The following is a 26,270-nucleotide window of genomic DNA, read 5'->3' on the forward strand; positions in this document are numbered from 1 at the left end:
TGCAGTTGGATACAAGTTTATTGGTGGAGCTGCGGTGGACTCCTCCCTCTCCCTAGGGGAAAGCTGAGGATACAGCACCAACAGAGGGATGGACAGACAGAGCCTTAAGTGGACACACAGGTACAGCAGACTCACAGGGACCAGCACAGCCACACAGGCACAAAGACACACAGACCACAGCACCAAAGAGCACACATACACGACAGACAGAACCACAGGACTAGGGCAAACAAACAAAGTGCAGGCTTTGGGGCCCCTGCATAGACAGAGCAAGGGTCACGTGGGGAGGGGGCCCCTGATGACCTCCCCAGGCATATAGGCACACGAACAGCACACAGACAGGCAGATGTCCCCAGCTAGCCAGCCAGCCTGCCACAAGGACACATGAATTGCACAGAAAGGACAAGCATGACTCTCCAGGTTGTGTGGAGCAGGAATGGTGTGGCTTCCACACACCCCACACCCCTCAACTGCTTACAGCCATTCAGTCTGATCCCCCCCCTCATACACACTTCCCCTCATACACACTTTGGTCTTGACCATCAGGGCAGGGGCTGGGGTGTTTGGCAGGTGGAAGATGGAGAGAGGATGGTCCCTTCTGTGATGGGGAGGCAGGTGCTGGGAGTCCACGGCTGAGCCTGGGCCGGGCAGTGGGGTGGGGGTGGAGCTGAGGCTCAGGCTTGGGAGGGCTCCCGGCAGCGTGGACACTGGGCCATCTCCGGCTTGTACTGCTCCACCTGCAGGGTGCAGCTGGAGAATCCAAACCGGGAATAGAGCCGGGATGAGGCTTCAGCCAGGACAGCTTCGGGGTCAGCCGTGGAGTCTGTGGGAGGGTGATAAGAGGCAGCTCAGTCCTCAGGGAGTCAGGCACAGCCGAGGGCTGTGATAAGGAGTGAAGGGGCCCAGGCACAGTATAACCCTGAAGGACTGAACAGGCCTCATTGCCTTCTGTATCACTACATTATACGGACAGCATAAAACTAAAGAAAACGTGAGACTCACACCAATGGGCCATGCTGACACGGCTACCTATTCCCGCCTGCCTCTAAGCGTCAGTACTCAGCTGGATAGCTCAGAGGCCACACCGCTGTCTTTCCAGTACAAGCCAGATGTTAAGCATTCTGCCCCACTGTCCCTCTCTAGTTACCCTCCAACACCCCACAAGTTACGATATTTTTGGCATCCAAATTGCATGCCTCTGATTGCTTCTTGCATCTGGGAGAGACTCAAAAACCCTTTGTCAGCTCATGAGTCACTGTATATATATTTTAATAGTTGAATCATAATGTAGATGTAATTTATATTCAGCTTTTTTTTCTTCAAGCATTATACCACAAACATTTTCCCTAGTTGCCATACAGGCTTCATAATCACCACTTTAAATAGCAACGTTAACACCCTGCTGAGTGGAGCTGCCACAGTCGCAGAACTACATCCTGGAGGTACTGTTTTCAGGTACTGGGTCCCCAGGCTACTTCAGAGAAGATACTCAAGTGCCCAGGCCTCCTTGTCTCCAGAGTACGTATATGCATGAGTATGCACATGAATGTGCATCAGAGAGAGATAAGGAAACCAAACAGGCAAAACAGCACTCAGGAGGCTGAGGCAGAAGAATCTTAGGGATAGCCTGGGCTACAGAGTGAGACTCAGTCTCAAGTAAGCAATGCCTCGACAGGTGAGGCTATTGCCACAGGTGGAAGCGGAGGGGCTGGTTATAAGTGCTGACTCACCGCAGAGCTGCTGGTTATAAGTGCTGACTCACCGATAGCCAGGTGTGCAGAGGCAACATGGTAGGTCAGCGTCAGGGCCCACAGGTGGAGATCGTGGGTTGCTCGGACTCCCGGCACTGACAACAGTGCGTCCCTTACAGGTTCAAACCCCACGCTGCGAGGGGCACCTGCAACCAATGCCACCATGTTGCTGCCAGGGCCCGCCCCGTCCAGGAGCAGCCCCACCAGACTCCGCTCTGCCCAGTCCCATTCTCCCCCACCCTGTTGACCGCCTCTGTCTGCAATAGCCCCCATGAAGCAGCCCCAGGGTGGGAGCGGCAGTGTTGAATTCACCTTCCATGAGGATGTGGAGAACGTCTCGAAGGGTTGGGGCTGTGGATCCAAGGGCACAGATAGAGAAGAGGAACGTACTGATGGGGTCAGCCACCTTGTACTGAGGCTGTAGAGGAAGGGACAACTCTCAGAGAAGGCTCTAGGGCCATCTTGTCAAACAGAACCTGAAGGGATCCTGAGACTCCCAGAGGGGAAGGAGACAAGGCCGAGGAATGGGAGAGGCGCTGAGAAACTAGAAACTGGAGTGGGGAAGGCAGAGGAACCAGGGAAGGGAGATGGGATTCAGAACAGGGGCGGGAGACCAAGGCAGCCTCCATAGCAGTACCTTGAAGTAGATGAGGATGGAGGCAGCCAGGACCCCCAGGCTCTGAAGGAGGTCTCCCAGCACGTGCACAAAGGCAGCCCTCACACTGGTGTTTCCCAGGGACAGCGGGTAGCTATGCCCCTCCTCCAGTGGTGCATACTCTGAACCCCTAGATCCATGGCTGTGGGGGGGCCCAGCCTGGTGCAGCACAAAGGCCATTCTGAAGGAGGAGGAGAGAAGGTCAGCCAGATGGCCTGTCCTTGGCCTCTGCTATAGGACCCCCACCCCCCCACTCCCGCCTCTGTGTGTGTGTGTGTGTGTGTGTGTGTGTGTGTGTGTGTGTGTGTGAGCACTGTCTGTCATCCTGGAAGAAGACCCTCTCGCCCTGGACCCCACCTGGTACCCATGACACACAGGGACATACAGCATATTGGCACAGACGGCGACGCTGGCGGTGAGCAGCATGGCACCCCCCTCGATGTGGTAGTCACTGTGCAGCAGGCGGAGGAAGGCCAGGTACAGCAGGATGCCAGTGACCATCCAGAGGGAGACCACAGAGGCCAAAGCCCCCAGAGTCTCTGCAGGGAGAACGAGCTGTCAGGTCAGGGCCCTCAGGCACAGGCAGGGCTGAGGGGGGAGGGTGGCACCAAGTCACGCAGGGCTTTACCTGAGCGGTGCCAGCCGAAGGTCATGGTTCGGGTGGCTGGCCGAGTCGAGAGCCAGAGAGAGAAGAGGCTGCCCATCATGCTGCCTACATCGGCCAGCAAGTGAGCAGCATCGGTCATAATGGCCAAGCTATGTGCCAAATACCCACCTGCAAGGGGGGCGAAAAGAATGCAGAGCCTGGAATTCTAGAAAATATGCAGCATGTGTGCATAGGCATGGAAAAGAAGGGGGGCACCAAAAAGAGACCAAGGCTTTCTCCAGTGTGAAGTTTACAAATATTTGTTATTATTATTATTATTTTTGTTGTTGTTGTTTTTCAAGACAGGGTTTCTTTGTGTAGCCCTAGCTGTCCTCGAACTAACAGAGATCCGCCTGCCTCCCAAGTGCTGGGATTAAAGGTGTGTGCCGCCACCACACTGGCTGATCATGGGTATTTTTTTCTAGTCTTTGCATGATAATATATTTGATTTTCATAACAAGACAACAGGCCAGTTCACAACGAGCCTGGCCCGCAAACCCCATGCTGGTTCATACTGAATTCCCACTTTGGTATCCTATCCTCCAGTCCCCCCCAGCCTGTCTCTTTCCGGCTTCTCCACCCAGGAGCCCTGGGTCTTGGTACAGAGTGGTCAGGAAGTACAGAGTGTGGGACTGGAGGGGTGTCCCCAACTTACCAACCACCTCCCCGGCCATGAAGAGGACGCACACAGCACAGGCGGCACACAGCTGCCTCCGGGCCTTCAGCCTCTCGGGAGAGAGGCCTGACTGGGGCATGGGGTCCTTATGGCAGTGGTGGAAGGCCATCCCCTCAAGCTTGGGCTCCTCAGGGAGGGGCTCTGAGGACTCTGCGAAAAGACTGAGGCAGGCATCACGGTCACCCTTGAGCCTGACCACAGAAATGGCCTGCTCACTCACAGGCTCAAAGAGCCTGGTGCCTGCCTGAGCAGACGGCCCATCTCTGCCCCTGTGCTAGACCCAACCATGCCTGAAGCTATGAGGGTGCATGGGGGCTCAAACACTAAGACCCAGGCTTTCTCTCCTCCCACACACAGGGCCATAGAATCCTGTATCTGAAAAGTCAAGTCTGATGCTTTACAATGGATGTGAAATGCAAGGCCCAGGGCGGGAAAGAACCAACGGGGGCCACACATGGGCAGGTAGTGAAGCCAGGACTCGATACTGACCAAATTCCTATACTATGACAGGCACCCCAGGAATGCAAAACGAATGGCCACTCTTCCTGAATGATGAGAGCTCTTGATGAACGGAACAAATGTGTACTAGACACGATGACACACAGCAGGTGGCAGATGTTGCTGTTGGAGGAATTCTGGTGCTCTCAAATGAGTTCTAGTGGGGAGATCACAGAAACCACATGAGGAAAGCCTTGAAGAATGGGGAGGATTTTGACAGACAGTCAGAGTGCCAGAGGAACATGAAACAAAGCAGGTATGAGGGCATGGTACACACAAACGCGCGCGTTGGCCCGGCAGTGGTGGCGCACGCCTTTAATCCCAGCACCCGGGAAGCAGAGGCAGGCGGATCTCTGTGAGTTCGAGGCCAGGCTGGACTGACAACCTCCAAAACAATACAGAGAAACCCTGTCTCCTAAAAACCAAAAAACAAAAACAAAAAAAAACTGATTTGCACACAAACCCTCGTCATGCATCTCAAATGCCTTGGTCCCCAAACCCTGTCTGTCCCTTCCTCTCAAGCCAGGAGATACAAGTGAGATCCTTTGAAAGGGGAGCGGAAACTGGCATGATGACTCATGCCTGCAGTCCCTGCACATAGGAGTTGAGGCGGGAGGATCAAGAGTTAAACGTTAGCAAGGGGAGCAAGCAGGGTTGACACAGGAGGGGAGGTTTCTGTCTGCCACAGCTGGGGTGGTAGCAACAGGAGCGAAGGATTTATAGTCTAGCTCATGCTACCTGGAGCCCAGTATGCCCATACATCCCTTGATAACAGGGATGGGCCGTACCTAGGGATGCCACAGGGTAGGGCTCAGACTGACTGGGAGCTATTCTAGCCAAATTCTTGCTGCCCTCACTGTCCATCCTGGACCCCAGCGAGGGAAGAACAAAACAAAGGCCCTAACACAGAAGACAGTTCTGAAACACAGGACTAACAAGGATCCTGTGGGGATCCCGTGGGGATCCTGTGGGGATGGGGGCTCTGAACTGGATAGATGGCAACAGGGACTGGTAAGGGGCACTGGCAGCTATCTGAAAAGAACACTACTAAAGGGCGGAGCCAAGGCTCCCAGAACTCGAGAGTAGGAAGGTAGCTTTATGTCGGAATGAAAAGCCCCTTCCCAGACTGAGGATGAGTGTGCATGGTTCTGGTGTTCCCAGAAGAGAGTCAGGGAGAGGACAGTGCATGACATGACTTCTACTAGGGCAGGCTGGGGGGTGGTGTTGTTCAGAACAAATCACTTTGGGACACAGGGGAGGGAGTGGCCGGATTTAATGGGGACAGGGAAGGCATCACAGGAAGTCCCAAGCCACAGACAAGCTCCTGACAGGTGGAATTACAACGACGAGGTAGGCAGCTCGGAGTGTAAGCGTGGTGTTAGGGGAAGGGCTGAGGAAAGGGCTCAGAGGAAGGAGATGAGGAGACTGTCTGACAGAGAAAACATCTTCATGTTGAAATGACCTTGATGGTGGAGGGCAGGAGGGGGGACATAGAAGAGTCTAGAATGGGTCTGGCTGGGTGCTCTGCCATGCAGTATCAGAGGAGGGTCAGGGAAACAGGCGGAGCCTAGGAAAAACCTGCAGGATTTGGTGACTAATGGTCATACGAGGATGAAAATGGTCCAGTAGATGAAGATGCAATCTGAAGAGGAAACAGATGCTGGGCAGTTAGGAGGCTTTAGAAACACATCTTCCTCGGGCTTGTGAGGTACAACACAGCTGGCCATCAACGCAGCTCCCATCAACAGGCTGCCTCCTTTTGTCTGGGTCTCTCTGCTGGGGTGTGGAGGTGTGCCTACGTTTTCTCCAGGGATGGAGGCTGTTTCCTTCCCTGGCCTTCTGAAAACCCCCAACAAACAACAAAACGATACAGCGTGAGGGGAAACAGTGAGGCCTGGGGTATTCCTTGGGCAAGTAAGAGAGGGTGATGCCAAGTCAAAAGGGTATGGGAGCGATGTCAGGGCCACGGCTGGAGCCCCGCGGCTGGAGCCCCACAGCTGCCCACCACTGCAGTCCCCTGCAGGAAGAATCCCTCCTTCCGTTCTGCTCCCCCATTCTCCCACCCACTCAGGTTTAAGCCCCCCCCCCCCAGGAAAGAACTGGAAACACAAGAAAAGAGAGACAAAAGAAGAGGATTGGGAGGGAAATAGGAAGATTGAGGGACATGAAGAACAGAAAAAGCCAGAGACCCTGTCAAATTCCAGAGACAAACGGACGGTCGGCTCCCAGACAAAATGGCTAGCGGAGGTGGCCAGGGAGGGCCTGTCGCGGTGGCCGCTCCGAGATGGCAGGGCAGACGGAGCCGGCGGCGGGCGGCGGGCGCGGGAGGCCCGCAGGGTGCGGGGGAGGTTCTGCCGCCGCCCCCGGCCCGCTGTCCCGGCCGCTCGGCGCCTCATTTCACACCTCGCCGCCCCCGGCCCCGTCTGTGCGGAGCCGGGAATACCCCCCCGCCGCCCAGCCCGCACCTGCTCCTTCCCGCCGCCCCCTCGCTTCCTCCTGGCCGCCCGCCGAGCCCGAGCCGATCCCCGGGGCCGGGGCCCACAGCTGGCCGCCGCTGGATGGGGCGCCCCGAGCCCGGGGAGCTGAGGGAAGGGTCCGGGGCCTGAAGCCGGGGCTCCGAGCCGGGAGGCGAGGCTCGCGGGGCAATGCGGGCATCGCCGCGCCTGGACCCCTCGGTCCGACGGAGCGGCGGCCGCTCGGAGCCACAGCCGCGGCGGAGGCGGCGCCGGGGTCGGGAGGCTTGGGGCGCCGCGGCAGGGGACTTGGTCGAGAAAAGGGGAGCCGGGCAGAGGCAGGCGGGGAGGGGGCGCGCCGGGCCGGGCCCGCGCTGAGGGAGACAACGAAACGGGCCGATGGCATGAGTCTGGCGGCCCCGGGCTGAGAGCCAGCCCCGGTCTGTCCTACCTCTTCAACCGCAGGCCGCCGCCGGCACTGCTGCGGTCCCGGGGACTCACGAGGCGGGTGGTCTCCGAGCCTCCGGTGGCGGGAGAGGGCTCCATGTCCCCGCGGCCCCGACCGTCTAGGCCGCACGGAGGGGGAGCGGCGGGGCCGGCCTTGCCCAAGTCCGAGCGGCGCGAGGACCACCCGGACTCCCCGCAGGGCCGTGGGGCCACCAAGTGGAGGGAACTGCGGCGACTGTGGCGCTCTGAGTCCCAACTGCAGAGCCCGCGGCCGCGGGAGCCCCGCCCCACGTGGGGCGAGCTCCCCAAGCCCCGCCTCCAGAGTCTCTCTCTCCCCCACACTTAAGACCCGCCCCCAGGACCCGCCCCCCAAACCCAAAGCCCTATCTATCCCCCCTCCCGCGGCGAATCGTGGGGTGGGGGAACCACCACGGTGCCCTGACACTGGGGTTCCAGTGAGCGCTCCTTCTCCACACCCCGCCCTCGTCCCAAGTCCCGCCCACCGGTTCCTAGCCCGGCTCTACTCACCTAGGGACCCGTCTGGCACCAAACTTTTGGAAGAGACTGCCCTATGCATGAGGGCTTAGGGGCGTCGTCCCACCACCCAATCACTCTGTGGCTCTGGCCCCCACGCGGAGGCAGACACAGGTGCCAAGTCGATCTGGAGAGAAACAGAGAGAATCTGGGGTGAGCAGTGATACATTCCCAAACAACTCTAAGGACTTTAGCCAGAAATCCCACTGTGGAGGCTCTAGAATAGGAATTCATAAGCAAAATCTGCGGCCAAGCACTCTACCGCTAATTACCGTTTATTTTTATACAGGGACCTTGGGTAGCAAAGACCCTTTCTGTTGTCCTTCAACCCATATATTATCCCCACCTTCCAGACCAGTAAACTAAGTCCTAGAAGCACACAAGGTCGTGAGACCAGGAACAAATGCCCCATCCTTTTCCCCACCTGGATCAGATTACTGCGCCGCGCCAGGCTAGCAATTGAAGACTGTGGGCTACGTTCCTCTCTCAGAGAGGCTGGGACAGCAAGAGGTGCACTGTCCCCTCTGCGGGGTCACTCGCCACCGTTTATTGAGGGAGGCTGTTTGTGCTGCCTACTCTAACACCGTCTGGTGTGCTCATTTGGGGGAAGACCAAAGTCCTGAGACAGGAGTGACTTACAGGTGTGGGTGGTCAAGGCTGGAGTCAAACTTGAAACGCTCAGTGCTCTCTACTCCTCGCACCCGCCGCCACTGCAGGATGAAAAGGAGGGGGGATCTGGGTTGCAGGTTCTCAGCTGTCACAGCCTGCGAAGAGGAGGGTCCGTAGGAGGAGGGGAGAGAGCAGGGATGGAAAGGGAGCTGGGGGCAGGGGGTAGAGAGCCAGGCAATAAACCACCAATCCGCGCCCCTTGGAACACACCGAGCCGTCTGAATTCAAGGGCTGGGGATTGACATCTGCCCTCAACATGGTTGTTCCAAACGATGACAGAGTGTATTTCCAGAAAGGAAAACAAACCAAACAAAAATGAAAAAGTGAGTGAAACCGTGTCTGGAAGTGATGGGGTTAACCCGGGAGCGCTTCGCGGAGGAGGTGAGGCTTAAAAAGGATTAGGCAAACCGGGCAGCGGGCTGGCTGTTCCGGCGGCGGGGGAAGAGTGCAGCTAGGCTCGCGCCAGGTTTGTGGGGCGGCTTGCACAAGGGAAAGGGATGGCAGTGAGCGGAGGAGCGGAGCCTTTGGGGCGGGCCTCCGCGCACGCACGCCTGGGGCCACTGTCCGCCCCGCGCTTGGGCCAAAGGGGCTCTCTCCTCCCAATCTTCCCTACGGTATTGGGGGCCTCAGCTCTCGGTTCGCGCCTCTAGAGGACAAACAGAGGGGAAGCCATGGGCCAAGGTCACCTTGTTGACCCACGCCAGAGCCAAGGTGGAAATCATGGCCCTGTCTGGCTAAGCCAGCGCCCCGGGCTCGTCTTGCCCAGCGCCGTCGGTTTTCTAAACTCGCTGCTTGCCCTGGGGTTCCCGATTCCAATTGCGCTGGTGCTTTGGCTGGGCGGGAGCGGCGGAGCGTTGCAAAGAGCCATCCCGCACTCCGGTGATCGGTGTGCTAGCCTCGCCCCCAGTGGCCAGGGCGAGCTCCAGGATGGGGAACCGGCTTCTAGGCACGCCGCGGCCGATGACGACAACAGGGACCTTGACAACAATGGCTTCCTCTGGGATTTCCCTTCCTGGGCAGCCCGCAGCGCTCAGAGCATCCCCGACTACCCAGGAGGGGGCGCGGATATTGGCACGTGCCCGACCCGCTACCGGGTGGAAAGCCGGCAGGCCTGGAAGTGAAAGGAACGTCGGAGAGGATGGATGACAGCCTCACTGTGTGTCTGGCTGCCGAATGCGCCGCCTCCAGAAGCCCAGAGCGCCGGCAGTGGGAAGACCAACAGTTGCCTTCGCTTGGGAATCTACTTTAGGAAAGCTTGGCAGTAAAACCGGTGTTTGCGCCTGCTACTCCGGGAGCCACCAAGAGGCTCTACCGGAATTCTGCACAGGGCTGTTATAAGAAACGACAGACTTGGGGGAATCGTACTGCACCTGGAGAGGGGTTTGGAAGGCCAATCCAAGGCTGGTATCCCTTATGTAACAGTCAAGTTTACTCAACACAACACCTCCCACTACCGTCTCCACGCCATAGCTGGGGATTCGTGCTGAATGAGATAGACAAGGTCCCTCTCCTAATGATTTCTAGAGATTTCTCTTCTATGGTCCTTTGTTAAGTCTGTGCAATATTGACTCATCCACGTGCCTGCTACCGGCCCTGCTCTGCCCTTCTAGCAATCTTCCCTACAGTGACTCATTGGTCATCTTAAGGTCCCAAAGGCTTGACTGACACAGGAACCCCGCATTTCTCCAGAAGGACAATTCAGGGCCAGATTCCAGAGGGCCTCCGTCAGAACAGCCTGGAAGAAGCTGCGGGGGTACCTAGGTTATAAGTCCACCCTGGGCCAGCTCCTGTTGGAAGAGGAGGCAATGAAGTCAGGATTAAAGCTGGGCGCAGGCAAAATTTGCAATCTAAGCCTGCTGTGCCCCCCCCCCGCACCTCACTAGTGGCTGCCACATGGTTCTCAATTAAACCGTTCCAAACAGAAGTGGGTTGTGAGCATGGCAGCAGGACGGAGGAGGCGGGCTTTTAGTTGGTAATAACGGGAATGACAAGAGCCTGCAGCTTAAATGCCTCCTTGCCCCAGGGAGTCTTCCCTGGCTCCTAACTAGGTCAGGTGTACTAAACGCCCTCCTGGCCTTTTCTTTCTTAGTGTCTACCTTCTGAACTGTAATTGTCATTTGACAGTTGTTTCTTCACCCAGCTCCCAGGATATCATTGGTTTTTCCTCTCTTACTGCCTATTCTCTCTCTTTGTTGCCTCCTCATCTTCTCAATCTTTTAATGCTGGACTGGTCCAGGACTTGGTCACTGTTTCCCTTACTTTTCTGCACTCACTCCTGTGGTCTCTCCTATGGTCTTAAGCCTGTAATGGTGGTACGTAACAATAGAAAGCTGTGGTTGTTACGGCTGGGGGTTGGGTGATGGGAAACCAAGTCCTATTCTATTTTTATGTTTGAAATGTATTTTAAAAGAATAAAAATAACTAGGTGGTGGTGGTGGCGGCCCACGGCTTTAATCCCAGCACTCAGAAGGCAGAGGAAGGTGGATCTCTGTGAGTTTGAGGCCAGCCTGGTCTACAGAGCCAGTTCCAGGACAGCCTCCAAAGCTGCACAAGGAAACCTTGTCTAGAAAAGAATCAAAATAGATGGTGCCTAAGGATGATGGTTCCCTGCAAACTCTCTACCCAGTGTCATTCTTGATGCTGTCTCAAGTGTCTAGCAGGGAGGCATCTTGGGTTATACATTTAAAAACTGAGCTCCTGATAGCACCCAACCCCAAATCTCCTCTTCCAACAGTGCTCCCATGTCAGAACACGACTCCATCCTCCATTTGCTCAGGCCAGAAACCTAACAGCCATCCTTGACTCTCCTATAGTCACCACAGCCTGCTCCCACCCCTCCACACTGACACCGCCTGCCCTCCCGATGGCTGTGGTCACCTCCTAGGTGACCTCCCCATTTCCACTTTCTTCTTACCTCTGACTGTTCCCAGTCCAGTATCCAGTAGCTAGGCAGCACAGGTCAGATATTCTCTCTCTCTCTCTCTCTCTCTCTCTCTCTCTCTCTCTCTCTCTCTCTCTCTCTCTCTCTCTCTCTCTCTCTCTCACACACACACACACACACACAGCCCTGGTTGTCCTGAAACTAGCTATGTAGACCAGACCTGCCTCCTCGGCTTTCCAAGTGTGGGAGTAAACGGGTGTGCCACCACTGCTCTGCTAGTCATTTTCTCTTACACATTTTCCCGCATTCCCCCTGCTCCACTCCCCACAACGCTGTAATATGCCAGCCACAGGACATTTGCACTTGTCTATATCTCTAACTGTAGCAGACTCTGTCAGACGTGCCAGTGACATAGTTCCTCATCCCTTTTTATTGCAACAATAGACAGCAAACCCAGGGCCTGTGTATGCTTGGAAAGTACTCTACCACCATTATTGAGCCACAATCCCGGCTAACTAGCCTACACCTTTTGCTTACTTTTCTTGCCATTTTTGCCCATCAGAATGTAAGCCAGATGTGGTGGCATTTGCTTGTAATCTCAGCACTCAGGAGGATGAGGCAGGATTGAGAACTTGAGGCCAGCCTGGGCTACATGGTGAGTGCAAGGCCACACTGGGCTGCAGACAGCAGTCCTGTCTCCTTTAACAATAAAACAAAGCAGGGCCAGAGTGTTGGCACAGCTGGTGAAAGCACTTACCACCAAGCTTGACACCATGAGTTCAATCCCTGACCTCCATGGCCAAAGGGGAAAACCAAATGCTACCAGTTGTCCCCTCCACCCCAGCACAGTGGTGTATGCACACACTAAGCACATGCTTACATGCACACACCAAGCACATGCTTGCATGCACACACCAAGCACATGCTCACATGCACACACCAAGCACATGCACACACCAAGTACATGCACACACCAAGCACATGCACACATGCACATACCAAGCACATGCTCACATGCACACACCAAGCACATGCACACATCAAGCACATGCACACACCAAGCACATGCACACACCAAGTACATGCACACATGCACACACCAAGTACATGCACACACCAAGTACATGCACACATGCACACACCAAGCACATGCACACATCAAGCAATGCACACATGCACACACCAAGCACAGGCTCACATGCACACACCAAGCACATGCACACATCAAGTACATGCACACACCAAGCACATGCACACATGCACATACCAAACACATGCTCACATGCACACACCAAGCACATGCACACACCAAGTACATGCACACACCAAGCACATGCACACATGCACACACCAAGCACATGCACACATCAAGCACATGCACACATGCACACACCAAGCACATGCACACATGCACACACCAAGCACATGCACACATCAAGCACATGCACACATGCACACACCAAGCACAGGCTCACATGCACACACCAAGCACATGCACACACCAAGTACATGCACACATGCACACACCAAGCACATGCACACACCAAGTACATGCACACACCAAGTACATGCACACATGCACACACCAAGCACATGCACACATCAAGCACATGCACACATCACAACCAAGCACATGCACACATGCACACACCAAGCACATGCACACACCAAGTACATGCACACACCAAGCACATGCACACATGCACACACCAAGCACATGCACACATGCACATACCAAGCACATGCTCACATGCACACACCAAGCACATGCACACATGCACACATCAAGCACATGCACACACCAAGCACATGCACACACCAAGCACATGCACACACCAAGTACATGCACACATGCACACACCAAGCACATGCACACATCAAGCACATGCACACATGCACACACCAAGCACAGGCTCACATGCACACACCAAGCACATGCACACATCAAGTACATGCACACACCAAGCACATGCACACATGCACATACCAAACACATGCTCACATGCACACACCAAGCACATGCACACACCAAGTACATGCACACACCAAGCACATGCACACATGCACACACCAAGCACATGCACACATCAAGCACATGCACACATCACAACCAAGCACAGGCTCACATGCACACACCAAGCACATGCACACACCAAGCACATGCTCACATGCACACACCAAGCACATGCACACACCAAGCACATGCACACACCAAGTACATGCACACATGCACACACCAAGTACATGCACACATGCACACACCAAGCACATGCACACATCAAGCACATGCACACATCACAACCAAGCACATGCACACATGCACACACCAAGCACATGCTCACAAAATAAACAACCTTTGAAAAGGCTTTTAGCTCAAGAAACCCAAGCAAAAGAAAAAAAGTGGAGATTTTTTTGCTCTGTTTTTTGTTTGTTTTTCAAGACAGAATTTCCCTGTGGTTTTGGAGCCTGTCCTGGAACTCGCTTTGTAGACCAGGCTGGCCTCGAACTCATAAAGATCTGCTTGTCTCTGCCAAGTGCCGGGATTAATGCACGCAGCACCACTACCCAGCAAAACATGTTTTGTTTTGTTTTGTTTTTAGCTAACTATAGTGGCACACACCTTTGATCCCAGCACTCTGAGGGCAGAGACAAGCAGATCTCTATGAGTTTGAGATCAGCCTGGCCTTTATAGTGAGTTCCAGAACAGCCAGAGCTAAACAAAACAAAAAAGCTCTTATAGCCTTTAATCCCACTACTCAGGTGACAGAAGCAGTGGATCTCTGTGGATTCGAAGCCAGTCTAGAGCTACACAGTGAGACCATGTCTAAAGAAAAAAGTGGGTGAGATGAAGAGAAGGCTCAGCGGTTAATAGTGCTGGCTGCTCTTCCAGAGGACCTGAGTTCAGTTCCCAGCAGCCACACATGGCAGCTCACAGCCATTTGTAGCTCTATTCCCAGTGGGTGTGGCTCCTCCTTCCGGCCTCTTTAGACACCTGTGCTCATACCCACATAGATACCCACATAAAAGAACATAAGCTTTGGGGCATATATGTGTATACATGTACACATATATCAAATGTATGTATGTATGTGGGCACATGTGTGTCACTGTGCTCAGGTGGAGATAGAGTACTTGTAGGAGTCAGCGATATACTTCCTCCATGCAGGTACCCAGAACTGAACTCAGGTCAGCAGGCTTGTTGGCAACATGCACCATAACCCACTGAGCCACCTTGAGAAGCCCTAAAATTTTGTTTTTATCCCTGGCACCTAGACCAACCAGATGTGATAACACCCCATAAATATTTGTTAAAAGAGCTAATGGATGTCTCGTGAGGCTATGAGACTAAGCAATGAGACAAGGACTCTGGGGGCTGGAGAGATGGTCCCTGGTTAGAACATTTACTGCTCTTGCAGAAGACCAGAGTTTGATTCCCAACACCCATTTCAGGAAGCTCACAACCACCTGTATCTCCAGCTCCAAGGGATCCATGCCCTTTCTGGCACCCACAGGCATCCATGTACACATACCTATACACAGAAGACAAAAAAATCTATCAAAAAGGGCTTTGGAGGAGGACTGGAGGGACAGCTCGGTAGTTAAGAACACGTGTTGCTCTTGCAAAGGACCCAGGTTTGATTCCCAGCATCCATGCAATGGTTCAAGACGATCTGTAACTCCAGTTCCTGGGGATCTTTGCACTTTTTACCTCCATGGGCACCAAATACACACCTGGCACATATATATAAATGCAGGCAAAATACTCACACACAAAATGAATAAATCTTTTAAAAATATAAAAAAGAGCCAGGCTCCTAAGCAATGCAGAGAAATCCTGTCTTGGAAAAAAATATATATATTATATATGAGACTCTGGCCACTTATCAACGTATCTAAGCTACTAGACATATTGGCAGTACTTAGTGGATATTTCTTGAACAAATTAATTGATGATAATTAGACATTGCATGGGGTGCGTGGAATGAGAGCAACCGACAGAGCTGAGGAACAGCTGGAGTATGGTGAAGACTAGTAAGATGACTGTGGGAGGGCTATGTTAGGGCAGTGGAGAGGTGTTGGGGGATATCCTTCTGTAAATGTCTTGTTGGTTGATGGATAAAACACTGTTTGGCCAATAGAGGCAGGAAGATAGGCAGGACTAAGAGTCAAGGAGAATTCTGGGAAAGGTAGGCAGAGACCACAAAGAGATACCATGTATCGAGGTAGGAGTAACAGGTCCGGACCTTCTCAGGTAAACCAAGACCACATGGAGAAATGGGTTAATAATTTAAGACAGAGCTAGCCAATAAGAAGCCTTAGTCATCGGCCAATAGTTTTATAATTAATATAGCGTCTGTGTGCTTATTTGGAGCTGAAGGGGCTTCGGGACTTGGCTGGACAAAAGAAACTCCAGCAACAGAGAGGGTAATCTGGTCTTTTTTTTTTCTACTTGCATGTAAGTCTGTGTGAGTGTGTCAGATCTTGGAGTTATAGACAGTTGTCAGCTGTCATGTAGATGCTGGGAATTGAACCCAGGTCCTCTGAAAGTACAGTCAGTGCTCTTAACCACTGATCCATCTCTCCAACCCAGTAAGCTGGTCTTGAGGGACAGAATTTATAGCCAGACTGAAGCACACTTGCAGGGTAGTAAGAAACAGGGTTCTGAGGGCCTGGGAGAAGGACACATAAACGGGGTAGGAAGGCACCAGGGACAACAAGCAAATCTCAGAGAAGAATCTTTGGTTTCTTTCTTTCTAGAGGCAAGACAAGATGGAAAGCAACTTCTTTCTTTTTGAAGTCAGAAGGAGACAGGACAGAATCATTGCAATGATAGTAACAATAATAAAAAACAAACGAATAAGCACACCTGGTGTGGTGGTACCTTACAATAATAAAAACACCTGGTGTGGTGGTACCTTACAATAATAAACACACCTGGTGTGGTGGTACATTACAATAATAAACACACCTGGTGTGGTGGTACCTGGTGTGGTGGTGCCTGGTGTGGTGGTGCCTGGTGTAGTGGTACATTACAATCATCCCAGTACTTGGGAAGTGGGTGCAGGAGGATCAAGAGTTCAAGGTTGCTGGGCGGTGGTGGTGCATGCCCTTAATCCCAGCACTCGGGAGGCAGAGGCAGGCGGATCTCTGTGAGTTCGAGGCCAGCCTGGTCTACAGAGTGAGTTCCAGGACAGCCTCCAAAACAATACAGAGAAACCCTGTCTTGAAAAACAAACAAACAAACAAAAACAACAACAACAACAACAAAAAAACAAAAAAAAGCACACTTGGGCCAGAGTGGTTCAAGGCGCTTGCTGTCAAGCCTGATGACCTGAGTTCTATTCCTGAGACATACATGATGGAAAGAGAGACCCAACTCCCACAAGTTGTCCTTTGACCTTCACATGTGCCATTGGTGCATGGGCTTGAGCACACACATACAATCAATCAATCAATCAAAATATAATTGACTTTGTATCTTGAGAAAGCCAATATTAGAATAGTCATGAAGTAGAAAAAGATAGAAAAGACCAGCTGTTAGACACTGGTTTATTAGCACTGCTTGTACTACCTATTTGTCAAGCACGGGTTCGCTTGCTACCTGAAACAGAATGACCTGGAGAAACAGCTGAGACAGTGGGTCACTACCTTAACATCCCAATGACTGCCATTCTGTAAAATCTGTCTTGTGTGGCCACCCCACCTTGTGGTTTCAGAAAATAAAATGAGAATACAAACTGTACCAGGTATCAAAGATTTTCAGTATCTTAGCTTAGGTCTGCCAATGACATCTTTTCTTCTTCTACTCTCATTGGTGTCCAAGTGCTTATTACAGAAACATTCCCACAACAGTTGGATCAAAACCCGTAAGGCACTCTAATAAATCTCATATATCAGTTCTGTTCCTCTAGAGTAGTGGTTCTCAACCTTCCTAATGCTGTGATCCTTTAATACAGTTCTTCATATTGTGGTGACCCCAACCATAAGATTACTTTCTTTGCTACTTCATAACTGCAACTTTGCCATTGTTATGAATCACAATGTAAATATCTGATACTTCTAGTTGTCTTAGGTGACCCCTGTGAAAGGGCTGTTTATCCCCCCAAAGGGGTCATGACCCACGGGTTGAGAACCACTGCTCTAGAGAAAGCACCTTGACTAATACAGAAGAGAAACCACAAGGGGCAGTCACTGCATAGACTCTAACTCAGGAGACTGAGTTTGGACACCACTGGGTGACTTTCAGCAGTTTGGGTTTCTCTTTGGAAATACCTGCTTCAGTTAGGAAATGAAATAGTCAAGTCGGGGTTAAATCTCCATGGTCCTTTCCAGCTCAGAAACTGTGATTCTGGAACCTGCTTGTCAGATGTGGCAAATTATGATCTCTCTCTCCAGTTACATATGTTCCAGAGCATGGTGTTTTGGGTATAAATATGCCAGTGTTTGCCATCTTGCGTATGTGTGTATTCTAGCTATATGACTACAATGTGTTTTTGTTTATGGATGAAAAAGGGATGCTTCATGGTTTCTTCAGACAAGACCAAATGGCTGTTGGATATAGTAAGCTCATTCACTCTAGGCATTATGGGAAGACAAAGAACTCAAGACAAGGTTCATTGACAAGGTTGTTTTGTTGTTTCTCTTCTTCTTCTTCTTCTTCTTCTTCTTCTTCTTCTTCTTCTTCTTCTTCTTCTTCTTCTTCTTCTTCCTCTTCCTCCTCCTCCTCTTCTTCTTTTTTGTTTTTTTGAGACAGCCTTGGCTGTCCTGGAACTCACTCTGTAGACCAGACTGGTCTCGAACTCACAGAGATCCACCTGCCACTGTGTCCCAAGTGCTGGGATTAAAGGTGTGTGCCACCATATTATTATTTTGGTTTTTTAAGACAGGGTTTCTCTGTGTAGCCTTGGATATCCTGGAACTTGCTCTGTAGACCAGGATGGCCTCGAACTCACAGAGATCCTCCTGCTTCTACCCCCTGAGTGCTGGGATTAAAGGTACACACTACCATGCCTGGCTTCTAAAGAATAATTCCTATTATGTTTTGCAATCAAATCTAATTAAGTTTTAGAATCAATCTTGTGAGGTAGCTCAGGTTTTTACAGAAGAAAAAGAAATGTAGAGGCAAAGGGATCTGCTCACAGTTTTTTAGAATCAGAGCCAGACAGAGATCTAGAGTCTAACACTGACATGCACACTCATCCCATTACAGCGATGGGTGTGAGAACGGAGCCCGATCATGAAAAACCATTAAAAGAGCTGTGGTTTCTGGAAAGCAGAGCCCAGAAGCCTCAGGTCCCAGCATGCCAGGCCCTGCCTGCTCTGTCCCTGCTCTGCAGCTGCCTGTTGCCGGGCTTCACAGGAATGAAAGGCTCCTTCGAGGGCACGGACTGTGATGAATTCAAATTTCAGGCGGCATGGATAAGAAGTAATCATCCGGGAGCGTCTAGCAAGCCGTGAAAGCTGCTTGCTAACTCCTTCCCAGGGCGCACCTCTGTAAGGCAGGGATGTGATCATGCCATCTCTAAGGGGCATGGCAGAGGTCAAGTGCTCTCTCTCAAGCAGTCAGCACTCAGGGATACATCCAGTATCCTGTAACTGTATTAAGAGCAGGAGGAAGGAATACTAAGACAAAGGAATGGCGATCAGGGCCACGTTACAGACTACCTGTCCTCTCCATTTCCTTCCGATAGTCTTTTTGCCTCCAGAACTGGATGAGGGAAGACACTGTCTGTCATTTTGTCCAGTTCTCCAGTTCCTATCCCGGGGGGATTTTTGCTGGCCAACCTCCAGGCTTACATTCCACTAGGAGAGGGATCCTTTAGCTATAGCTCATTCAACAAATCATTAACTCGCTTACTATAAGCCAGGCATAGCTGTAGGTACTGGATATACAAACCAACAAGAAAGTCAGACATTAAAGAAATGAATATGAAAATGATGATATATACAGGTACTGGGTGGTTTTGTGTGTCAACTTGACACAAGTTAGAGTCATCAGAGGAAGGAGCCTCAGCTTCGGAAATGCCTCCATAAGATCCAGCTGTAAGACATTTTCTCAATTAGTGATCAATGGGGGAGGGCCCAGTCCATTGTGGGTGGTCCTATCCCTGGTCTGGTAGTCCGGGGTTCTATAAGAAAGCAGTCTGAGCAAGTCACGGGGAGCAAACCAGAAAGAAGCTCCCTTCCATGGCCTCTGCATCAGCTCCTGCCCCCAGGATCCTGCCCTGTTTGAGTTCCTGTCCTGACTTCCTTCAGTGACAAACTGCAATGCTGGAATGTAAGCCACATAAACACTTGCCTTTTGGTCATGGTGTTTTGTTGCAGCAATATAAACCTGAAGTAAGACAATACACAAATCATGGTGAAGGTTATGGAGTAGAGAGGGAGAAGTTTAAAGCCTGAAGCATGCACCTGAGTGAGACCTTTGGAGGATGAAATGTCAAGGAAACACAGTCAAAGGAAGCAGTGTCTTCACAAAGAGGTGACAGGAAGGGGGGGGTCACACCCCAGAGCAAGCAGGACAATGGTCCCCAATGAGACTGGAAGAGGAGGCAGGGACAGAACCACACCAGCCTGGAAACTGAGCCAGGGGAGCCGCTGTACGCTCACCCTGCTCTGGCGTCTGCTGCCGTCCCTCCCCAGTGCAGCGTGGAAAAGATCTGGTTTGTCCCACTAGTTCTGCTGCCCCTGGTGCTGTTGAAAATTGAGGTTAGAAAATCAAACACAGCCAAACCACCAACATGGTCAGCTTCAGGCTTTCCTGTTTGGTTGGATAACCTCAAAACTCATCTGACTCAATCCCATGGGCTTGGTGAGTATGTTTCTTACATATAGACTGTTTGCCAAGACGACTAGCATTTCAGGGGTGGAATATTGGCTTGGCACTTAAACCTAAGAGAGAAAGTGAATTGTAGCAACAGCTATAATAAAGAATAAAAGCTACAAATGAATGATGGACAGGCCTTTTTTTGTTTGGTTTTGGTTTTTCAAGACAGGGTTTCTCTGTATTGTTTTGGAGGCTGTTCTGAAACTCGCTCTGTAGACCAGGCTGGCCTTGAACTCAGAGATCTACCTGCCTCTGCCTCCCGAGTGCTGGGATTAAGGCATTCACCACCCACGCAGGGTGTGATGGCCAGGTCTTACTGAAGTAAGAAACTCATTCAATTGCATGTTCCAAAAAGCACTGAGAACTCTCCTCCACAGAGGAAGCTAACACCACAAACCCTGCCTCCTGTGAGGGATGACCACAAGTCCCGCCAGACAGAGACAAGTGTCCCTTCTCATGACATAAAATGGTACCTTCAGAACCCCTCAGGTAAGAAAGTTAACAATATGGACTAAGAGCTTCAAAAACAGTCAGTTTGGGCCAGCAAGATAACCAGTGGGCAAAAACACTTGCTGCAGCCGGGCAGTGGTGACACACACATTAGATCCAAGCACTCGGGAGGCAGAGGCAGGCGGATCTCTGTGAGTTCAAGGCCAGCCTTGTCTACCTACCGAGTTCCATGTCTCCAAAGATATAAAAACAAAACAACAACAACAACAACAACAAAAAAACAAAATACTTGTCACACACACACACAAACCCAAAAAACCCTGACCTGTGTTTGATCCTGGAACCCATAAAGGGACACAGACATACATGCAGGCAAAACACCATATACATAAAATAAATAAACCTTAAAACCTGCCAGGTTGGAAGTTTAAAATATGTATAGTCAGGGCCAGTAAAATGGCTCTTTGGGTGAAGGTGCCCATCTGTCACCAAGCATGGTCACCTGGGTTCAATCCCTGTGACCTACATAATGGAAGGAGGGAACTCTCACAAGCTGTTCTTTGACCTCCACGTGCCAGTAACTGTCACACAGTGTGCGTGTTTGCACACACACTCTCACAACACACTCACACACACAGCCACACTCTCACAACACACTCACACTCACATTCACCCAGTCACACACACACTCACACATTCACCTTCACACACATTCACACACACATTCACACACTCACACACACAGTCACACTCACACACTCACACATTCACCTTCACACACATTCACACACTCACATTCACACACTCATGCACACATTCACATACACACATCCCACATACATGTCTTTTTTCTTTCAATTTGACTCAATAAGCTCCATTTCCTCTACTCTATCCTTAGACAAAAATGAGAAATTTTTGGACAGTGGTGGCACCCACCTTTAATCCCAGCACTCAGGAGGCAGAAGAAGGTGGGTCTCTGTGAGTTTGAGACCAGCCTGGTCTACAGAGTGAGTTCCAGGACAGCCTCCAAAGCTACAGAGAAACTTTGTCTCGAAAATTCAAAATAAAGAAAATCAGAAATCTGTTCAAGGGTGTCTATAAGCATTTTCATGAAAAGGGTTAATGTACTATCAAGCAATAAACAACTCAATGTGTAATCTACATTATATAATTACATTATGAGATCTCCTTATTATGGAAGCACCGTAGTGAAGTGGTTTCGGGAAGGACCGCAAATGTCATTTTTAAGGGATGTGCCAACGCAGTTACAGTCTGATGGGATAAGTGCCTTGACAAGGTGGGGACCACCGAGGGGTGAAGGACAGATTTTCCGGAACACTGACACTCGGGGTGAGTCTCAACGTCCGTAGGGAAGTTTCTAGGTGTGAAGGAAATAAAAAGGACCCAGTGAAGATTTAGGAAATCTGGACCGATAATCCCCGCCTCACCTCTCGTCCGCCTGTTCACCAAGCCCGCACTTTTCCCGTGAGTGAGTTGAAGAGCCATGACGGTGATCGGGATGGTCATGGCCTCTCCCTGGAGAAGAGAGGTGATGTGGAAGGCTGTGCCTCTGCCCCGTGGGCTGGACGTAACGCCCAGCCTGAGGGTCAGGCTTCTGGAGCGAAATAAGTCCCAGGCCCTATACGGGCTCTCCACGCGGGCCTCCTGGCAGCGCCAAAAAACGACTCGCTGCCTCTACACAGTGCGCAAGCGCAGTTGGCCACAGATCCGGCAGCAATATGAAGCTTCGCACCCACCAGGAGAAAGAAAGCTTGTGTGAGGCCTACCTGGCTTAATAGACCAATTCTGAGGTAAAGAGCCAGGTAGGGAGTCTACACAAGGCTAGTTGTCCCAACACACCCAGAGCTCCCATGTTGTTGCCTGGCTCCTCCTGAGGCCTACGGGCTTCCTAGGCCTCCGCCTCACTCTCTGGGACCCCTCAGGGTGTGTCCCCTGCAGCAGCTCCTGTAGGCTTCCCTCTGTTCAGGGAGTCATCTTGCTCTCTCTTCTGTGAGCTCTCTGAGGGGTAGAGGTGAGTAAGATGGCCAGAGGCTGGGGAGAAAGCATCTTTGGCCTAGGCCCTGCTTGGGGTCCTGAACCTGAACCCGACCCCCGACCCCCGCAATGGGCTTTGGTCTGGATAGTTCTCCCCCAGCTATTGTGATTTTTCTCGATTTCTGATCCACCCCTATGTAATGGTTGGGTTACCCTGGTGTTTCAAACCCAGCCACCAGCTAGGACATGAACAGGGCGGTTTACTTCAGATAAAAGAGCTGTGGACAAAACCATTGTGCTGGTCATGTTAGACCCCTCCTTGTTAGGCCTCTCTAGACTGTGGTATGCGGAGGCTCCGGGAAAGTGAGGGCAGATGTATTGTCTTTCACATTGGCCTTCTTCTGATTCAGCCGTAGACTGCCATCTTGTAATTTTTGTTCTTTCGGCCCAGAGCATGCCTCATGCCGATGATGCGCCCCGGCGACTATCCAGGACTGGAACAAGCCTCTATGCTGTGCTAGAAATAAAGAAAGGGGCCCAGCCTGAAGAGATCAAAAAAGCCTACAGGTTCAGACCCTACCCTTTATTCAACAACCCTGGCATTTCCCCCGGCCCCTTCACCATCATTGGACCCTCCTTTTGTAGCTCTAAGAAGCTTTCATTTGGGGGCCAAAGAAAGCCACCCCTTCCTCAGTGTGACACTGGAAGGAACCTTGCCTCCATCGCTTGTACCGTATCTCCAGTGCCCCTCGCATCATCTAGAGACCTACCCTAACCCTCTCCGCTCAGTCCCGTCCTATGCCCTTCCCCACTGTCCTTTGGGTGTTGCCTGGGTAGGAAACTGGCCTTGCAGTATCATCCAGACAAGAATCCGGGGGACACTCAAGCAGCAGAGGTCTTCAAAGAGATCAACACAGCCCATGCTGTGCTCAGTGACCCTACCAAGAAGAGAATCTACGACCAGCATGGCTCATTAGGAATATACCTGTTTGATCATTTTGGTGAAGACGGCGTCAAATACTATTTTATAGCGCACAGCTGTTGGTTCAAGGTACACCATTCTTCCTATTCCCTCAAAAGTAAGAAAGGAGTTTGGGGGGAGGCTGGAGACATGGCTTACAGTTTGGAGCACTCTGCGATCTTTTAGAGGACCAGGGTGTGAGATTCCCAGCATGCATGTGGTAGCTCACAACATTCCATGACCCCCACTCCAGGGGATCCACAGTCATCATCTGGCTCCTGTGGGCACCAGACGTGCACACAGTACACAGACACACATGAAGGCAGAACAGCCACACATAAAATAAGAGAGAGCCAGCCGTGGTGGCTCATGCCTCCCAGCCCAGGCTTTAGGAGGCACTGGGGGTAGCCTGGGGTACACAGTACGATCCTGTCTGTGTCGATAGAGTAGGGAAGGAAGGGCTGCCTTCTCCTGGAAATAGATGCCTCTGTTGTCACTTTGTGTGTGTGAGGGTGGAGGGCTGGGGAGACCTGCGTGGAGCTCCCAGAGGAACGGGGGACCATGGCCCCTCCCTCTCCTGTCGCGTAGACCCTCGTCATCCTTTGCTGTCTTTTAACTTGCTGCTGCTGCTGCTGCTGCTGTTGCTTTTGCTGTGGATATCTTAGTCCACCGCCCGAGGAAATTAACAAATCACAAAAGACGCGGCAAAGGAATATCTATTGTCAGCCTACGAGACTAGGTGGGGACCAGGGGCAGGGGTTGGGGTGGGGGCAGGGGTTGGGGTGGGGGCCAGGGGCAGGGGCTGGGGTGGGGGCAGGGGCAGGGGTTGGGGTGGGGGCCAGGGGCAGGGGTTGGGGTGGGGGCAGGGGCAGGGGCAGGGACTGGGGTGGGGGCAGAGGCAGGGGTTAGCAGAGTAGGAGGCTGGTGAGAAAGGCCTGTGAGGCAGGCAGTTAACCCTGAAATGGGAATGCTTCAAGTCCTGCGTTGGGGTGAAGAGAGACAGAGACAGCAGCTGATGTCCCTTAGGCTGCAGACTGAACTGGGGGAAATAGACCTTGGAAAGGAGCTAGTTGAAGACAAGTTCATAGATGAGATTTACTGCAGACAGAAGCATGAGCTTGGGATAGAGGTCTTGCCTAGCTCGGGGGAGAGCCTGGATTCCACCCCCAACCTCGGGTGGGGGGTGTATTGTTTGAGATTGTTCCCGCCCGGATAGTTAAAAGTTTAAAATGGCACGTTGACCGAAGTTCACACCATTCCACCTGGTGATGCCAACAGATAACTACAAGGTAAGGGTTTTCCCATCTGTACACTAAAAAAGAAAAACAAACGGAAATGGTTGTTACTGTAGATATGTAAGCATGTTGTAATTCCTCCCCAGGAGCACAACAGAAACATCAAATAGAAGATGAGGACAGCGATGATGATTAAGGAAGCGTGAAGACGAGTGAGGTATGTAAACAGAGCAGCGGTGGTTACGTATAAGAGATGGCTCAGCTGGTAAAGGCGCTGCCACCCAGCCGGACTCCCTGAGCTTGCCTCTGGGACACACAAGGTGGAGTGAAAGAACTAACTTCTTCAGACTGTCCTCTGATCTCTTCACACACACTCATCTGCACGCATGTGCATGCGTGTGTATGTGTGATCTGTTATATATACAATACACACATACATATGCGTTATATGCATTTAAAGCATATATAGTACTTCAAATGGGTCATTATTGGAAAGTCTTTTTATAGCATCAACCACAGCTGCCTGCACTCTTTCCTAGAGACAGCGTGCTTTCAATTATTGGTGGTTATTCCTAATAAGAGTCCAACTGTTTCTACCATTAGGTACTGGCCCAGTGAGAGTTCCCCTGCCACCCAGCCCTCTGGACACATTGAAGACACAAGCAAGTAACCCTGTGCTGCCATTGACCCTGATTTGACTCGTGTTCTTAAAAAACAACCCCTGCTTCAGAAGCCGTGACGACATCCATCCTAGAAAGGGCCACACCCTGCCGTCGATATGCCACTGAGCCTGGCCACACAGAGCCTTGAGCTGATCTTTTTAGCCCTAGCTCCCATCCCAGCTTTAACCACTCGAGGTCTCAGGCCATGGTGGCAGGCATTTCCGGAGTACTCTTTTTCCAGTGCGTGCCTGGGTAGTTGCCAATGCCAGGTTCGGCCCCCTGAGCACTTGCTGATTCACTTCACCGAGACCCTGATCACCAAGCAAGGTGGCTCCTGTCCCAAGAGCTGGTGGATCAGCTAATCCTTGTTTGTCACAACTTTGTGTACCAAGAACTTCAGTGCTCGCCTCACTTCTTAGCAGTACACCTTTAGGAGGCTGGTCTTCTGGGAGCCTGGCCATTGGCATTGACACCCCATTCATAAGACAGCATGGGAACATGTGAGTGCATTCCAGGTTTGTGGTTTCTCCTTGGACTTCAGCCTCACTCCTATACCCATTGCGAGCCGTGGTCCTGTGGACTGGCTGCAGCCCATGCCCCGGTGCCTGCTGCCTCCATCCTGCAGACACCTCATGCAGGTTGATCCTTATATATCGTTTCTTAACACAGGGGCATGGAACGTGATGGGGACAGACTTACTCACAAACTAGCTTTTGTGTGTTGTTGGCTTGGCATTCTCTCTGTGTCGTCTTCACCAATTCTTTCTTACTCGTGTGGGATCAGGGCCTAGGAACCCTCAAACTCCTCTGCCCTCATTGTGAGAAGGGCTAAAGAATATCAATAATAAAAAAAACCCTTGTCCAATTCCACTGTGTCCAAGTTATGTGGGGGATAGAGAAAAAGATCTATAACTGTTGCTCAGGCCTGGGA

At 51.7% G+C, this 26,270-nt stretch overlaps 2 protein-coding genes across 8 annotated transcripts; one reads left to right on the forward strand and one right to left on the reverse strand.

Moving 5' to 3' along the window:
* On the reverse strand, positions 1 to 22,108 carry Slc30a3 (solute carrier family 30 member 3). 4 transcript variants are annotated; one of them, XM_040730875.1, is made up of 11 exons: positions 21,936 to 22,108; positions 8,300 to 8,370; positions 7,655 to 7,787; positions 4,218 to 4,383; positions 3,708 to 3,889; positions 3,035 to 3,181; positions 2,792 to 2,945; positions 2,389 to 2,587; positions 2,064 to 2,169; positions 1,763 to 1,897; positions 1 to 823 (listed from the first exon to the last, which is right to left on the reverse strand). In XM_040730875.1, the coding sequence occupies exons 5-11, from the start codon at positions 3,835 to 3,837 to the stop codon at positions 675 to 677; spliced, it is 1,020 nt and encodes a 339-aa protein (XP_040586809.1). In that variant the 5' UTR covers positions 3,838 to 3,889; positions 4,218 to 4,383; positions 7,655 to 7,787; positions 8,300 to 8,370; positions 21,936 to 22,108; the 3' UTR covers positions 1 to 674. The 4 variants fall into 4 exon arrangements, with proteins under 4 accessions (XP_040586809.1, XP_021084897.1, XP_012971492.1 ...); XM_021229238.2 differs by lacking the exon at positions 21,936 to 22,108 and having other exon boundaries at positions 8,300 to 8,388; XM_013116038.3 differs by lacking the exons at positions 7,655 to 7,787; positions 8,300 to 8,370; positions 21,936 to 22,108 and adding an exon at positions 7,131 to 7,373.
* A 70-nt stretch (positions 22,109 to 22,178) lies between these two features.
* Positions 22,179 to 26,204, forward strand: Dnajc5g (DnaJ heat shock protein family (Hsp40) member C5 gamma). Of its 4 annotated transcripts, XM_040730880.1 has the most exons (7): positions 22,179 to 22,298; positions 22,934 to 23,049; positions 23,320 to 23,533; positions 24,032 to 24,182; positions 24,722 to 24,732; positions 24,825 to 24,895; positions 25,282 to 26,204. In XM_040730880.1, exons 2-6 carry the CDS (start codon positions 22,937 to 22,939, stop codon positions 24,846 to 24,848), a joined length of 513 nt encoding a protein of 170 aa, XP_040586814.1. In that variant the 5' UTR covers positions 22,179 to 22,298; positions 22,934 to 22,936; the 3' UTR covers positions 24,849 to 24,895; positions 25,282 to 26,204. The 4 variants fall into 4 exon arrangements, with proteins under 4 accessions (XP_040586814.1, XP_040586812.1, XP_040586811.1 ...); XM_040730878.1 differs by lacking the exon at positions 24,722 to 24,732 and having other exon boundaries at positions 22,179 to 22,310; XM_040730877.1 differs by lacking the exon at positions 24,722 to 24,732.
* The last annotated feature ends 66 nt before the right edge of the window (positions 26,205 to 26,270 follow it).

Source organism: Mesocricetus auratus, unplaced genomic scaffold, assembly GCF_017639785.1.
Source record: "Mesocricetus auratus isolate SY011 unplaced genomic scaffold, BCM_Maur_2.0 Super-Scaffold_100024, whole genome shotgun sequence".
Classification (NCBI taxonomy): Eukaryota; Metazoa; Chordata; class Mammalia; order Rodentia; family Cricetidae; genus Mesocricetus; species Mesocricetus auratus.